We start from the raw sequence: 15,153 nt of genomic DNA, 5'->3' as shown, positions 1-15,153 counted from the left end.
GGGAGGCTTTGTCCGACGACCAGGGCCGGAAAAGTATACAAAGAGAATATTTATTTTTAATAAAAGAAGGTCATAGTTATATTTGTCTGTAAGATTTCGATTTATTTTTAATACAAGGTCATAGTTATATTTGTCTGTAAGATTTCAATTTATTTTTAATATAAGAAGGTCATAATTATATTTGTATGTAAGATTTTTATAATTGGGTAGTTGTGTTATTTGACTTAATTCAAAATTTTTCTCGAACTTTGTTACACGCACTAGATTTGTTGGTCTTGTTTGGCATTATCACGATTAGCCTAGCCACCAAATGGGTAAGGGGTTTGGTTGAGTCAAATCCGGAAAACTATAACTCAAATAAGTTGAAATGGATTTTGAAAACATAATGAAAAGTAGAAACAATAGTTTAACAACATAAACTCTTTTACAAAAGAAATTGCCCTACTTTATTTAATGGAAAAACTTTATACAAGAATGCAACCTTATACTGTAGAATTATGGATGCCTTTCAAAAATTCATCAGAAAAGGTAGTTTTAATGTTGAAAAATTGAGCTGTATGATTATGAAAAATAAAAAAATTTTAAGTCTCAGAAATAGTGCATTTTACAATATATTATCTATATCACTCATTTTCAAGATTTTCATATGTTTATAGATCTATTTGATTTTAACCATTTTTAAAAATTTAAAATTTTATAATTAGATATAAAAATAGATTTTGAGATAATCTTAATAACATTTTACATCAAAATTATATACCGTGATAAAATTTGAAGGGCACTTTACCTCTACACCTTTAGAGGCGTCCGTATGCCAACTGCACCCTTATTTAATAGATCATTAGTCAAACAGACAAAATTGTTCAAATACTAGTTTTGACTACTAAATTTGTTTAAATACTAGTTTTGTATTGAATCAAATAGGCTAAAACACCAGTTGGTAGTTCAATAGTCCATTCAGTCTGGTCTTGCGAGACCACCGTTGTGGGTCAATGACCCCCCAAAGATCCACATTTTTATCTACTAGTTCTTAAAATGAATCTTGAAAAAGGAATTTGATTTCTCTCCCACCATACAACATTCATTTGAAGGGCTCACATCTACGGTTTTAAAAGCCTAAAGTCACTCCTATGCTCTCTCTTATTTTCTCTGTTTTTTATTATAAATCATTCACAAGGTGAATCAAAGGATGACTGGAAAAAATTACTCTAAAAAATTGATTTGATATATATTTTGATAGAAAAAATCTCCTCTACCCACATGTTTTGGGGATTAGACATCTACCAGGTCGATCTTGTGAGACCAACCTAGTGACCTGCCCTTACTATATTTCTTCTATCTTTAGCATATTCCTAACTATATTTTATTCTTTTGACTTATTTATTTATTATGTCATAGTTGAAGAGACAAATCTATATGTTATTATCTAAACACGTTTCTCAAGCATGTACTTAAGGAGCAATGATCCAATGCAACGGTTGTATCATAGTATAATGCAACGACACTTCTAAAAAACCATGTTTGTGGTATTTGTATGACCTCAAATTTTTCACACACTCTTTTCATCTCAATAATAAATCTCCAAACAAAAAAAAGTTCAATTTGAACCCTAGATATGGTCAAAATGAATCTTCTCCAAAAATGAATCTAGACCATTCATTTTGTGAATTTCAAGATCATAGCCTTTATAAACTCAAAATCATTTTTTCCTTTTTTAACATTGTTCATCTAATGATAATAAAGTCATCCAAAAAAATTGGAAATGAAAAAAATCCTTCTAAGGCTTAGGTCTAAGCATCTCACCAAAATGAACGGTCTATGTTAATTGGGTTAAAAAAATACTTTCTATCTTGTGTTTTCAAATTTTTTTTTTTTTTGTGATTGTTCATTAGAATAAAAAGAGTGTATATTTCAAAATTTGAATCAAACAAGTAGCCATAAGATAGTTTTTTAAGGTTGTTGATCATATTACTATACAACGGTTGCATGAAAATCATTGCCCGCACTTAAATACATAGGTATCTATCCACATATTATATCCATATTTAAGACTAGATTAAAAGACATTGGTGAGATGTTAAATAGCTGGACTCTTAAATGTGATTTGCTAATTTTTCCCCTTCTAAGCGGTGTTTGGAAAAACCCCAATCCAGATATGGAATTGCCAATCCTAATCGTGTTATCTGAACCCCACACCTCTTTTTGGAATGGTCGACAATATTATTTATTTATTTTTGCCAATTTTTTACTAGTTTAGCTGATCCCGACTGCCGATTCAGCCTATCCATATCAGCACAGTGGAGGGTAGGTCCATCCCAATAATCTAGGTTTCTAAACACTGCTTTTAATAATAGGAGCTGGATCGTGGTGGTATTACTCTCACATATAGTTACCGAGTTGTGGTTTTCAAAAAATATTAACTCTGTAATTTATTTGAAAAAACAGGTAGGGTCTGTCTTACTCACTGAATTACCTAAAAAAAACAATGGTTTCTACGGGCTTGGCAATAAATAAATTTTTTAAATATAATTTGATCTTAATTTTAAGAGGATATATAATCTTTAACATGGAGATCGTGGTGGTATTACTCTCACATATAGTTACCGAGTTGTGGTTTTCAAAAAATATTAACTCTGTAATTTATTTGAAAAAACAGGTAGGGTCTGTCTTACTCACTGAATTACCTAAAAAAAACAATGGTTTCTACGGGCTTGGCAATAAATAAATTTTTTAAATATAATTTGATCTTAATTTTAAGAGGATATATAATCTTTAACATGGAAATCATGAACATGACAATAAAATAAAATTGAAAACTATAAATAATAATTATATTAAAAAAATATTTGGACAGTTAGGTACAATTGTTTTTAGATAGACCACCTATTTGCACCCATCGTAAAGATGAATGCATTAGACCTTTAGACTGTATATCCAGCCCGCATGAAACAATTTTTTTAAAAAAAGGGTTTTGAAAACTCCCCCACAAAAGAATAGGGTATTATAGGGATGGAGTTCAGGGTGTAGCATTCTTTTATTTTATTTTGTGTCTCTCTGTGTTGGTGTGTTCCTGTTTCCCTAGTTTGGATGGTTTCTGACGTCTTATGGCTTGCTGTTGGTGTGGAGGTTTGCGGAGTGTGTGGGTTAAGGGAAAGGGGAAAACACTTTCTTCAAAGTGGCTTTTGAGTTGGGTAACATCCATCACTTTTCCACATTATACTCAACACTCTCTCTCTCTTTACTCAAATGAGGCAATACTTAGTTTTATCATGCCATAGATTTCTTAATTTTATTTATTTTTGGGTAAATCAGTGGAGATCACAATAGTTTTATCATTGTATAGATTTTTTTTATTGTTTTTTCTGGATAAATCAATGGAGATGACGAGCCCTTACCTGTTTTATTGCTAAATAAAGAAAAATATTACAAATACAATCATCAAACATCCTTTTGTAATGGTACATCAGAAATATCACATTGCTTTTCTTTTTCTTGCTTTACTTTTGTTTTTCCTTTTTTTTTGGGTAAATGTTTTTGTTTTAGGGTTTGTACAGGTGCACTATTAGTTATATTTTTTATTTCTTTTTTTTTTTTTGACATGTTAATATTGAGAATGGAGGGTAGGATGTTATGTCGAGGCATCATCCCCCTAACCACCAATGCCCAGCCCCATTCCCACGTCAATTGTATTAACATGGTGGAAATCTAGCACAGGTGAGATACACCTCATGTCATATAATACAGAAAAAGATTTTTTCAACCTTTTGATATCCATTTAGATATCACTGGATATGCTCTATCTAGGTCTAACTAAGATTTATATTTCCCATCTTTCATGAATTAATATTTCTATTTTTTGGGTTACCATTTTGTATCAGAGGATATTATTTTGGAGCTTTGATATCATATGTTCTAGTGCCCATTGAAAGGTATGGTGAGGATATTCCTTGCTCATTGATATTTTTCAGGAAAGCAGCCCCTGAAAATTTGTCTAACTCACTTTTTGTAATTTTTTATCTCCAGCCTAATTCATTGCTTGTGAATAAATAACATGAGACCTGATGTATCTTCGTGAATATTATCATTGGGGATTTTAAGTAGGAAAGCATATACCATAAACCTCATGGACAATATGAAATACATGAAGTGATCGCCGTCCAAATAACAGGTCCGAAGGTGATGATGAGAGACGTAGTTGCCTCTCTATCGTCATATGTTTACTTCAATGGTGATCACACACGTTTTACTATAGATTTGCTATGGCCATGAGGATCATAAAGCACTTTACCATTTATGTGATCTTCAACTCGGTGGTGTTGTTTATATAAGATGGCAACTTTTTCGGTAGAAGTACAATTGTGATGTTGTACGCTGTCTATTTTAGTTGGACGATATAAATTTGACACATTCTTTAAGATAATATATATATGAGCAATTATCAATACAACGGTTGTATCGTAGTATAATGCAACAACATTTCTAAAAAACCATGTTTGTGGTATTTGTATGATCCTAAATTTTGCACACACATTCTCTTCATCTCAATAATCAATCCCCCCAAAAGAAAATGTTCAATTTGAACTCTAGATATGGTCAAAATGAGTCCCCACCAAAAACGAATCTAGACCATTCATTTCGTGAATTTCAAGTTCTTAGCCTTTATAAAATCAAAATCATTTTTTTTTCTTTTTAACATTGTTCATCTAATGATAATAAAGCCATCCAAAAAAATTGAAAATGAAAAAATTCTTCTAAGGCTTAGATCTAAGCATCTCACAAAAATGAACGGTTTATGTTAATTGGGCTAAAATAATACTTTCTAGGTCGTGTTTTTTTTTTTTTGTGATTGAACATTAGAATGAAAAGAGTGTATATTTCAAAATTTGGATAAAACAAATGGCCATAAGATGATTTTTTAATGTTATTGCATCATATTACTATACAACAGTTGCATGAAATCATTGCCCTATATATATATATAGAGGAAAATTCTGGGATTAGCCCACTAGCTCATATGAATATATAAGCTCAATGGCTCAGATTCAATTTGGGCCGTTTTGACCATCATGGATATCTGGTAGTGTTTGAATTTTATTTATTTATCCACAAATTCAAATAACTTGAAATTTTAGGATTGTGTTTATAAAAAAGGTGAATCTTCGAAAAATATCAAAAAAATATAATAGGTGAATATTAAAAAAATATCAAAAAAAAATATTTTACATGAAATAAATTGATCAAAATACCCCAAAAAGTTTTGGGGGTTATTTTGATCATTTTATTTTTTACGAATAATTTTTTTATATTTTTATTAGGTGCCTCTTGATGAGAATAATACATACCTAAAATTTCAAGTGATTTGAATTTGTAAAAAAAAAAAAAAGTCAAACACTGCCGAACATCTGTGATCGTCAGATCGGCCCAGATTCAATATGTATCGTTGGGATCGTATATTCATATGAGCTAGTAGGCTAATCCCAGCTTTTTCCATATATATATATATAAACCTTTCACTAATTAGGTTACTTACAAACTAAATGATAGATCTAAAAAAAGTAAAAAGAAAAAATAAAAGGATATTAAACCCAAAAAGTTGATATGGTAACACTTTTTGGGGTAGTCTATTTCAAGTTTCACATATATGTTAGACATGCAACATTTTCAAAACTTCAAGTTCTAGAGTAGGAAAGTATTTGAAATGCTATCATTAAGCTTTTTAGCTCTCAAACTACATTTTTCATAGGGATATTTAAGTGTGGCTAGGCTGTGTAAGGTTTTTTTTTTTTTTTTTTTTGGGTAATTCAGTGAGGATGACGAACCCCTACTTATTTTTAAAATTGTTAATGGTTTTTGAAAATATTAGGTGAGAATAAAAACATAGACTTTAGTTAAGCACAAATGCTGCTACCACCGCAATCCCAACCCCATTATCAATTTTTTTTTTTTTTTTTTTAAGTGTGGCCATACTAAATTTTGCAAGGCTATGGTTATAGGGTAACCACACCCTTCTTTATATGCGATCATATTGTGCGCTTGTCGATGCATAACCTCAGTATGCAAAAAAATGGTAGGTTAGTTTGTTTAAGGGAAAAGTCTGTATACAGTTGCATCCTTATCTGAATAGCTAAGGATGCAGCATTGTCAACCATCCAAAATATTGGACAGTTCAGATTAAACATTGAGTTTCACTCAACAACATTGTCAACTAGAAGCACCCGGTTTCCTCAAACTCTCCCATCGTGTCTGTCATCTCTCTCTACTCTCTCTCTCTCCCCCTTCTCCACCACTCGCCATTCTCTCTCTTCCCCCTTCTCCACCCCTCACCATTCTCTTTCTATCGCCCCACTTCTACACCCTTTCATTTTTCACTTACATCCTCTCACTCTTGCTGGCTTGCTTTCATGGAGCAAGAAACTAAACACATATAAAAAGCAAAGAAAAACAGAGAATAACAAATAATGGGTTTCTCTCACTCTGTCTCAGACCAAACCTGTAATAAAAGAACCGCTACTCCCACCATTTTGGCAAGAACACTCTAATTATGGGGAAAATTAAGTTGATAGTGACAATTGCTCCTGTTGTTTGCAAGAGGGATTTTATGAGCTGTAACAATGGGAAAGGTCATAACAGATGGGTTAGGTTTAAGGGGGAAGGAAAATTGGGAGAGTGAGAGGGTGAGGAGAGAGAGTGGGACTCCATTCTCTTCTCTGTCTCGTCAGCTCACTAGAACACGAACCGCCAAAACGCAAGAAACAAGGGTCCTCCTCGCTTCTGTAAGTGTTCCTCTCTATCGGATTCCAACTAATTTTCTTTCTTCAATGTACTGCGAGACTATTAAAAGATGCAAACCACCCATCTCTATCTCCCGATTGCTAACATCTTCGAGGGAAGTTCGCCCGAAAGGTAATTTGTCGGCAAGCTCGCCTAATGGCAGCTCCAAAAAACCATTTCAGATGAGGAAATTCTCAAACCCCTCTTTTTCTCTCTAGTCACCTCTTCCTCCCATCCAATCACAGAGGGAAGGAAACCCAGGAATTGGTACGTACTGGTGTTCCCCTTGCCTCCGTGCGCAATCTTAACTCTATAGCTATGGATGCCCAAACCGCACCCTTTGTCTAATTGTTTTATCTTTTTTAGGCAAACTTCAAGGGTTTGAATTGTTGAGGTTTGAATTGCTGACCCACTTCCATTAGCAACAGGGATTCCTCTAACTATGAAATTTGAAACTCCCGGGGTCTATAAATTCTTGAAATAAATGTTTTAGAGAAAATGTCGATCTATAAATTCTTGAAATAAATGTTTTAGAGAAAATGTCGATCTATAAATTCTTGAAATAAATGTTTTAGAGAAAATGTCGATCTATATTCATGCAAGCTTACCTAATGGCAGCTCAAATGGTGGCTTGTGCTTCTTCATGTATATATATATATATATATATATATCAGGATTATATACAAGATCATTTTTCTTTGGACACGGTTTCTAGGGCAGCCCGCATATTGTAAAAATGCGGGCTTGGCAATAAATATATCTTTTAAATATAATTTGATCCTAATTCTTAGAGAGTATATAATCTGTAACATGGAGATCATGAATATGGAAAAAAAATAAAAATTGAAAACTGAAAATAATAATTATATTAAGAAAACATTTAGACTGTTAATTATACTTATTTTTAGATGGACCACCTATCTGCATCCATCTTTCAGATGGATGCTTTATACCTTTGGACTGCATAGTGTAGAAATGCGGTCCAACCCGCATGTAACAATTTTCCTTCAACTTTTGTACAAGGTCACAATCACCTTCAACCATGAGGTGTAAAAACTAACACTTTGATGGTCATTAAGTTGTGTATTGAAGAAAAAACAAAGGCCCAAACATGCTTATTTTCTCATGTACTCACGGATGCATGCCATGTACAACACTCCTGAACACAGATATGTCTTGCTTCCATGGCTCAGATAGTGTAAATATCCCTACCTAGTCTAAGTTCCAAATCTAGAATTTTTAAGGCAATTTGCTTGAAATGCAAATAAAAACAATGCAATATTATGGGAATTTCCGGTGAATCTTTAGTCGAACATCATTATTGTCAAAGTTTTTTTCCTAACTAATTGGGTCCAGCTACATGAACCTCAATCGAACATATCAGCCAATAATAGCTGCTCAAAGTGATCTAGAATCCTAAATCACCCAGACACCTAACATTTTGTTTCATCACATTCTTCTATCATTTCTCATCCCACTAAGAAGGGCTTACACACACACGCGCACAGAGAGAGAGAGAGAGACATCAAAAACAATTGGTGTAAAGAAGTTGCAAGAACATGGTGAGCGAACAATTTCAAATCAATTCTCAATCACATCCATTTCTGAGAGAGCTTCCTTCAAAATCTTTTCGAGCTCCTTCACTCTACGCGTAGCCAGTGCAACACAGTTCTGCATAAATGCCATAAATGGCTCCGCATCATCAGCAAAAAACAACAAACAACTCTCCCATTAACGACAAATGGCTGCTTATGACAACTAGTAGCTCGAACGAAGTATCGGTTTCATGGACAAGGCTATACAAGAGTAGTGTTTGGAAATTTAAAATTTAAAAATGGTACAGATGGGACAAATCTAAACACATGAAAATATTGAAAATAGACGGTTTAGATCACTTGTTACAAGACACTATTTTTAAGGACTTAGAATTCATTTTTTCTTTTTTCTTTTTTTTATATCCATACAAAGATGACCAATTAGAGTGTTTTCTAACATCAAAACAGTTTCTAGGGGATTTTTGAGGTGCACCTTATTTCAATATATAAGATTGATACCTTATATAAACTTTTTTCTTATATGAATACTTTTTATTAAGTGGTAAGTGAGACAACTGTCTCTCACTCTCAGAGAAGGAAGGCTATATGATCTAACCTTAGTGGTGGATGTGTAAGCAAGGACCGGACCACCAGGCTTGTAGAGAGAGATAAGATGACCAGAAGTATCCAACACAACGGTGAGGAGCGATGGCATGATGGATTCCTCCTCATCAGTTGGATCAACCAATAGATACTGCTTATGCAGTAAGCATGTCAAAGAGAAAGGGATGCTACCGAGTGTAAGCTTTCTCTTCTCAGTGTTTGAATTATTAGTATTGCCATTGTTATCGGTGTTAGTTTCGGCCTGACCTTGAGAAGACACTACTCTCCCTTCTTCATTGAGACAAACTGGAGGGATTTCCACTGCATGGGAACATGAACCATTTGGGGAGTAAGAAAGGAAAACCAAAAGATGGAGGATCTCTCTCTCTCTCTCTCACATGGTGAAGACAGAAATGCTAAGAAAGTCGTATCTTACAGTGAGCAATGGCAGCAACTGCAGAAAGCAATGCAGCATCAAAAAGAGCACCATCCGCATCTAGACAGTAAATTTCCTGCATTTCTCACAAAATATCTTCTATAACCAAATGAACACTATAACCCGTCCACTTCAAATATAAATAGTATGTACAAAATTCATTTAAAAAAATAGTTTTATTTTCTGGATAAATAAAAAAGGGAATCTTGGTTTGATTAGAAAAAACTACTGAACCATTTCCATCAAAGGTACTATCTTAGGAAAACAATACAGAAGTAGCATTCCATTACCAAGTAGACCATCCATGCAGCCTTGCCACTGGCTATAGACAATTCCTTCAAATCGATAAGCTTTGAACTGCACTGGCCAAACATTTCAGTTCATAGAATTATCATGGCATTAAAAGTGTGATCTATAAAGTCAAAGAGTAGCCTATTGTTTTCTGACACATGACCGAAAAGTATTACACAAGGTATATTGTCTGGTATACACCCTGCCATAAGGGTCATCAACCATCCCTTTCCAGAGATGGATGGTGGAAATTAATTTTACCCATATGAACACTCCAGTAAGCCATAGTGGAATGAATGGTTGATGTCCTAAGGGGTCAGGTGTCACAAAAAAAAAATTGGACTTCAGTGAGACAAGTTTCCAAGCACTTGAGAGAAAAGAAGACCACTGAAAACTGTGAAACAAAGTAAGCATCAAATTTAACAGGAGAAAGAAAGGGAACCAAAAAATGTGTAATAGTAAATCATGCACATTTTTCCTTGATTCTTATACAGCATGGAATATGATATAAGATCAAATAGATGTGGTGGTTTGTTTGCAAACTACAAGACCATTCAAATTAGTTACCACCAATTCTATCATATTAGATGACTCAAGTGATAGTGGTTCTCTATTAGTGAGCCTCAGTTCAAACCCTCGTGTGACAACTTCAACCTATGGTTTATTCTTCATTTCGCCCAGGACAAATTCAAAAACCAGGAGAACAATCCCGAAGTTCACGAGTTCAACCCTCACAATCCACATTAGGAAAACTAAACGACAAAAGCCATACTTAAACATTAGAAATATAAATAGATAAGTACAATGAAAATAATGTGTAAGACCTTGAAATTAGATCAGAAGAAGTTGAAATTTTTTTATCAGAGAACCAAGATAAACAATCACTTGTACATAGGCAAAACTGTCATATGTGGCTATCATGTGAAACATGTTTAAAAGAATGTCGCATCCTTTGTTACGGGCAGCAATGTATGTATGTATGTGTGTGTGTGTGTCTGCGGCCAGGCTCTGGGCCCGCATATCCATTGATGAGTTTTCGAAGTCACAGGAGCCCAGGCATCGTGCTGCACCCCAAGCACCTTGTAATATCCTTCACGACAATCCCTTTACATCATTGGGAAATCAGGAGTCACCCCTTGATGTGGCTACCTGTAATGTGGTTCAGGCATCAATGAAGAAATCTTTTTGTGATCAACAAGGGACATTAAGTGAGACAATACCGTTCATTGCGTGGAATATTTTGGTGACTGAATTGGAAAGCCTTGGTTAGACTTCGGGTTATATTCAAACTAAGTTTATCAATTTCATCGCATATTATAGAATCCAAGAGCTTTCAAGCTGGATGGAATCAGATATCACAAATCACAGTGGAAAGATTCAGTTATGTAGCTTGGGATTGCTCGAGTATTGTGGGGTTCGTAGAATTCCATTTTCAGTAAACAGTGCTCTTAACAGCAAATGGGGCTCTCTTGAGAAACACGACTTCCATTAGAATAACTGGTAAATTCAAGCGTTATTTCAAGATTTGTTAGTAGACAATCAATCCCCCACTTGTAATTGGTCTCCTTGCACACTATTGGGGGCCTTCGGGGTATAATCTCATCTCCACTATCCAAGAGAATGAGAGCTAACAACTGAAGTGTAAGTCACATGACAAGAAAATTATTTTTCTGCTTTAGGAGTCATTATAGCTTCGCAGGAGAGGCCATTGTGGAGCCAGGGTCCATCACAATCATGGCATAAGCAGAGATTAAGACGCAATTCTGGTAGACAAAAACCTAGATGAGGCTTCAACATAATACTTGTTGAGAAGCAAAGACTGTTTTAAGAGAGAGTTGATAGTTGTGAAACATTCCGTGACTAGAGGATGTCAAGTCCAATGAGGCTAAAACTATCAGGATGATACTAGTACTTAATGGGCAGCTTGTCAATATGCGCTACTTATGCTTTGATTTAGGGGATAGTATGCAGTGAGCAGCTTATTAGATTGCCTTGTTCCCCTAAAATAATCTACTGCTCTTGTACATAGGCTAAAACATTTTGTGACGAAAAGAAGTATATAGGAATGGACTCTAAAGTATAGATTGTTAGGGCGTTGGGTGCCACAACATGACATTTTGGGTTCCATTCCTACCATGGGTTGGGGACCCTTTCCCCACTGAACTACCATGTGATCTTCACAAGTATGCATTAACTTGCCTAGTCAACTTTGAAGCTGTATGTCTCTTCTATGCCTTCATAATGAAATTTTGGTTACTTTGCAGTGCACCCCATGCCAATACAAACTATCAGACTAATGAGCTGAGAAACCGAAGCACTTGGCATAAGCAACCAAAACAATCATGCCATCCAACTATTTGTTGGATTAAAAGATGGCCTGATGATTGATTTATCAAAAATCTGCATGAAGTTTAAAATATTTTACTCGTACAATGGAGACTAAGGAGTGACAACAATGCTTGAATGTAACCACACAAAATGGATCAAGAAACAAAAAGATGTCGAATTAAGTTTTGTTTTCCCATTTGATGGGTAAAGACTTCATATCCGATCCCAACTGTTCTACTACGTACACTATCTTAAGATGCTTCCATTTATAAAACCAAAACTTGGAAGATACTCACTAGATGAAATAAATTCTCCTTCAGGGCCTTCCAAAACTTAATTCCATAAAACGAAAGGTATATCTGAATGACAGAGTATTACTTGCAGTGGATGGAAATGGCAGATCACCTACATACCTCATGATAACATTGTTCAATTGCTGAGATATAACAGGAGCTGCCTCGGCAGGTCTACCAGGTCTAACCATTGGAGAACAAATAGGAGGCATATGGAAATCAATTGCTGCAGAGAGAGAGAGAGAGAGAGAGAGAGAGAGACCCACAATCAAACCTAAGAATGGATCCCAAATGCAAAACCCAAATAGAAATTCCTCAAAACATTTAAAATGTATATAAAAAAAAAAAGGAGCCAAAAAAAAATTGAGATGAAATGAAATACAAACCTATGCAGCCTTCGTCAGGGGAGTCCGATGAAGGAAACATGATTTCAAGTTTGATTCCAGAGAGCATGGTCTGACACAAACCACAACCCATTATTACTCACTTTTGAAATCCATTGAACCGTAATATCCAAAAGGAATTTGGGGAACCCCGAACTCAAAAAACCTAAGCAAACAAAATGTATTCTTCTCTAAATCAGCAGAAACTTAAATTCAAAAGAAACCCATGTAAAGAATTCAAACACTAAGAACATCATCATAGAGAGAGAGACCCACGTAACCAATTCAAAGACAGAACGTGAGAGAGAGAGAGAGAAGAGAGGTAGAGAGAGATGAATAAAGTAACGTACAGTATTTCCAATCTTGACCATGGCTGAGGCATCAGCAGAAGGGAGAGGGGCAGGAACAATGGAAGTGGGTCTGGCTTTGTTGAGGGGGCGGGCGTCGGGTCTCACTGAGTCCGACAGATGGCGCTCGTAGAATTGGAGGGGGAACAATCGCCTGTAAGCTTCAACCTCCATCTCCCCTTCCAACTCCTCTGACTTCCCCTCCATCTCTCTCTTCCAAAAACTCCCTCTCTCTCTCTCTCTCTCTCAGAAAACCTCCCTTTCTCTCTCTCTCTCTCTTAGAAAACCTCCCTCTCTCTCTCTCTCTCTCTTCCAAAAACTCCCTCTCTCTTTCTCTCTATCTCTTCAAATTTCAGAGCTGCGAAGAGACTGGAGATTGGAGTTTCATGCCAAATGCTTGCGGCGGGAAACTGAGAGAGAGGGTTTGTAGACTTATTTTGCCAGTCTGGCGCAGCAGTAATTAAGGGTGCGGCGTAAAGTTGCATCCTAAAAAAATCGAATTAAGGCGCACCTCAAAATTTTATCTTAAATGTAATTTTGATATAAAAAATTATTAAGATGGCATGAGAATCTATTTTTCTATCGGGCTACAAAATGTTAAACTCTAAAAATACTTCAAATCAAGTACATTTATAAACAAATGAAATTTTTTGAAAATAGACGGTCTAGGTAATATGTTGCAAGATACACTCTTTTGTAGAGTTAAAATCTTTCTTTCTTTTCATATTCATATATTTTGAGGTCTAGATGATCAATTAGAGCGTTTTCCAACATGCAAACAATCTTTTATTTTAGATTTTTGATGTGCACCTTTGATTCTACAATTTAAGGTTGCCACCTTATATAAACTTTTTCCAATTGATAATAAGCGGAAAAAATAAGTCCTCTCCCCCCCTCTTTCTCTCTATTGTGATCACCTAATTCTGTATATCTTTTGAGAGTTTTAACAAATTTCAGTTATTTATATAGATTGGCCTAGTGTTTAGAAACCCATTTATCTAGATTGACAGTCGTCAATCTAAATTAGGAATTAGTTGTGGACAAATCGGTTCCTAGCGACTAGGAATCGGTTTGGTTTACGCCGACTCGCTTGGTCGACCAATCAAATCATAGCACCGAGCAATCTTGATCAATTGGGTTGCTCAATTCCCAAGCAATGTACTTTTTTTATTACTTTTTCAGTTCATTTTTTCTGACATCAAGGAGAATCAACCAACTCGTCATTCAGTACGATCATTTGCCCATCCAGACCAAATTTTCAAATGACCGATTTGCCAAGCCGATCAAACTTTTAAAACACTAATTTGAGTTGTATTTATTACATTGATCAAGCTCAAAGTCCAAAAAACATGCCCCTCAAACTTTGTGACACACCCAAGCTATCAAATTTCATATTGGATGGTCATAAGTAATTAAACACAATGATGTGGGTGGAAGCATGCACGTGCGACATGACACATTAATGGATTATGCATGAGGAGAGAAAATGCATGCATGAAGAACACAATGATGGGGGTGGAAGTATGCATGTGTCACATGGCACTCAATGGATTATGCATGAGGAGAGAGATGCATATATGAGAAACACAATGTTGGGAGTAGAAACATGCATGTACCACATGACACTCAAGTGATTATACTTGAGGAGAGTGAATGCATGCATGAGAAACACAATGATTGGGATAAAAGCATGCATATGCCACATGGCACTCAAGTGATTATACATGAGAAGAGAGAAGACACGAATGAAGAACATAATGATAGGGGTGGAAGCATGCATGTGCCATATGGCACTTAAGTGGTTATGTATGAGGAGAGAGAGTGCATGCGTGTGAGTGTGGGTACATGCTTACTAAAATTCTGTTAAAGGGTATTATGATTCCCAAAATTATGGTCCTTATTTGAGAGGCTATTAGGGTACCTTAAACCTTGCCTTAGACCATGAATTTGGATGGGTCAATAAAATGTTGAATGTATTTCTACATGGATAAAACCCCTTGTTAATATCTCATGAAATTTGAAAACTATTAACTATTTGTTGAAGCATGTAAGATCTATGAACCGAAAATCCAAAGATTTGACATGTTTTTGTGTGAAGCTTTTGACTAACCAAAATTTAATAGAATGAGATGAAACTATTTTGAAATGTTAGATAAATGAGTCTAG

The 15,153-nt window shown here is 35.2% G+C and overlaps 1 protein-coding gene across 2 annotated transcripts; it reads right to left on the bottom strand.

Moving 5' to 3' along the window:
• Positions 1-8,052: 8,052 nt before the first annotated feature.
• LOC18440612 (3'-5'-exoribonuclease family protein) lies at positions 8,053-13,361 on the bottom strand. 2 transcript variants are annotated; one of them, XM_088850397.1, is made up of 8 exons: positions 13,275-13,361; positions 12,991-13,242; positions 12,644-12,713; positions 12,378-12,483; positions 9,636-9,702; positions 9,346-9,421; positions 8,923-9,230; positions 8,053-8,442 (listed from the first exon to the last, which is right to left on the bottom strand). In XM_088850397.1, the coding sequence occupies exons 2-8, from the start codon at positions 13,192-13,194 to the stop codon at positions 8,353-8,355; spliced, it is 921 nt and encodes a 306-aa protein (XP_088706523.1). In that variant the 5' UTR covers positions 13,195-13,242; positions 13,275-13,361; the 3' UTR covers positions 8,053-8,352. The 2 variants fall into 2 exon arrangements, with proteins under 2 accessions (XP_088706523.1, XP_088706527.1); XM_088850401.1 differs by having other exon boundaries at positions 9,636-10,785; positions 12,991-13,361.
• Between the last annotated feature and the right edge of the window lie 1,792 nt (positions 13,362-15,153).

The sequence above is a fragment of the Amborella trichopoda genome, chromosome 1 (assembly GCF_054954075.1).
Source record: "Amborella trichopoda isolate Santa Cruz 75 chromosome 1, AtrichopodaSantaCruz75HAP2 v2.0, whole genome shotgun sequence".
Lineage (NCBI taxonomy): Eukaryota > Viridiplantae > Streptophyta > Magnoliopsida > Amborellales > Amborellaceae > Amborella > Amborella trichopoda.
This window is presented reverse-complemented; position numbering and strand designations above follow the sequence as displayed.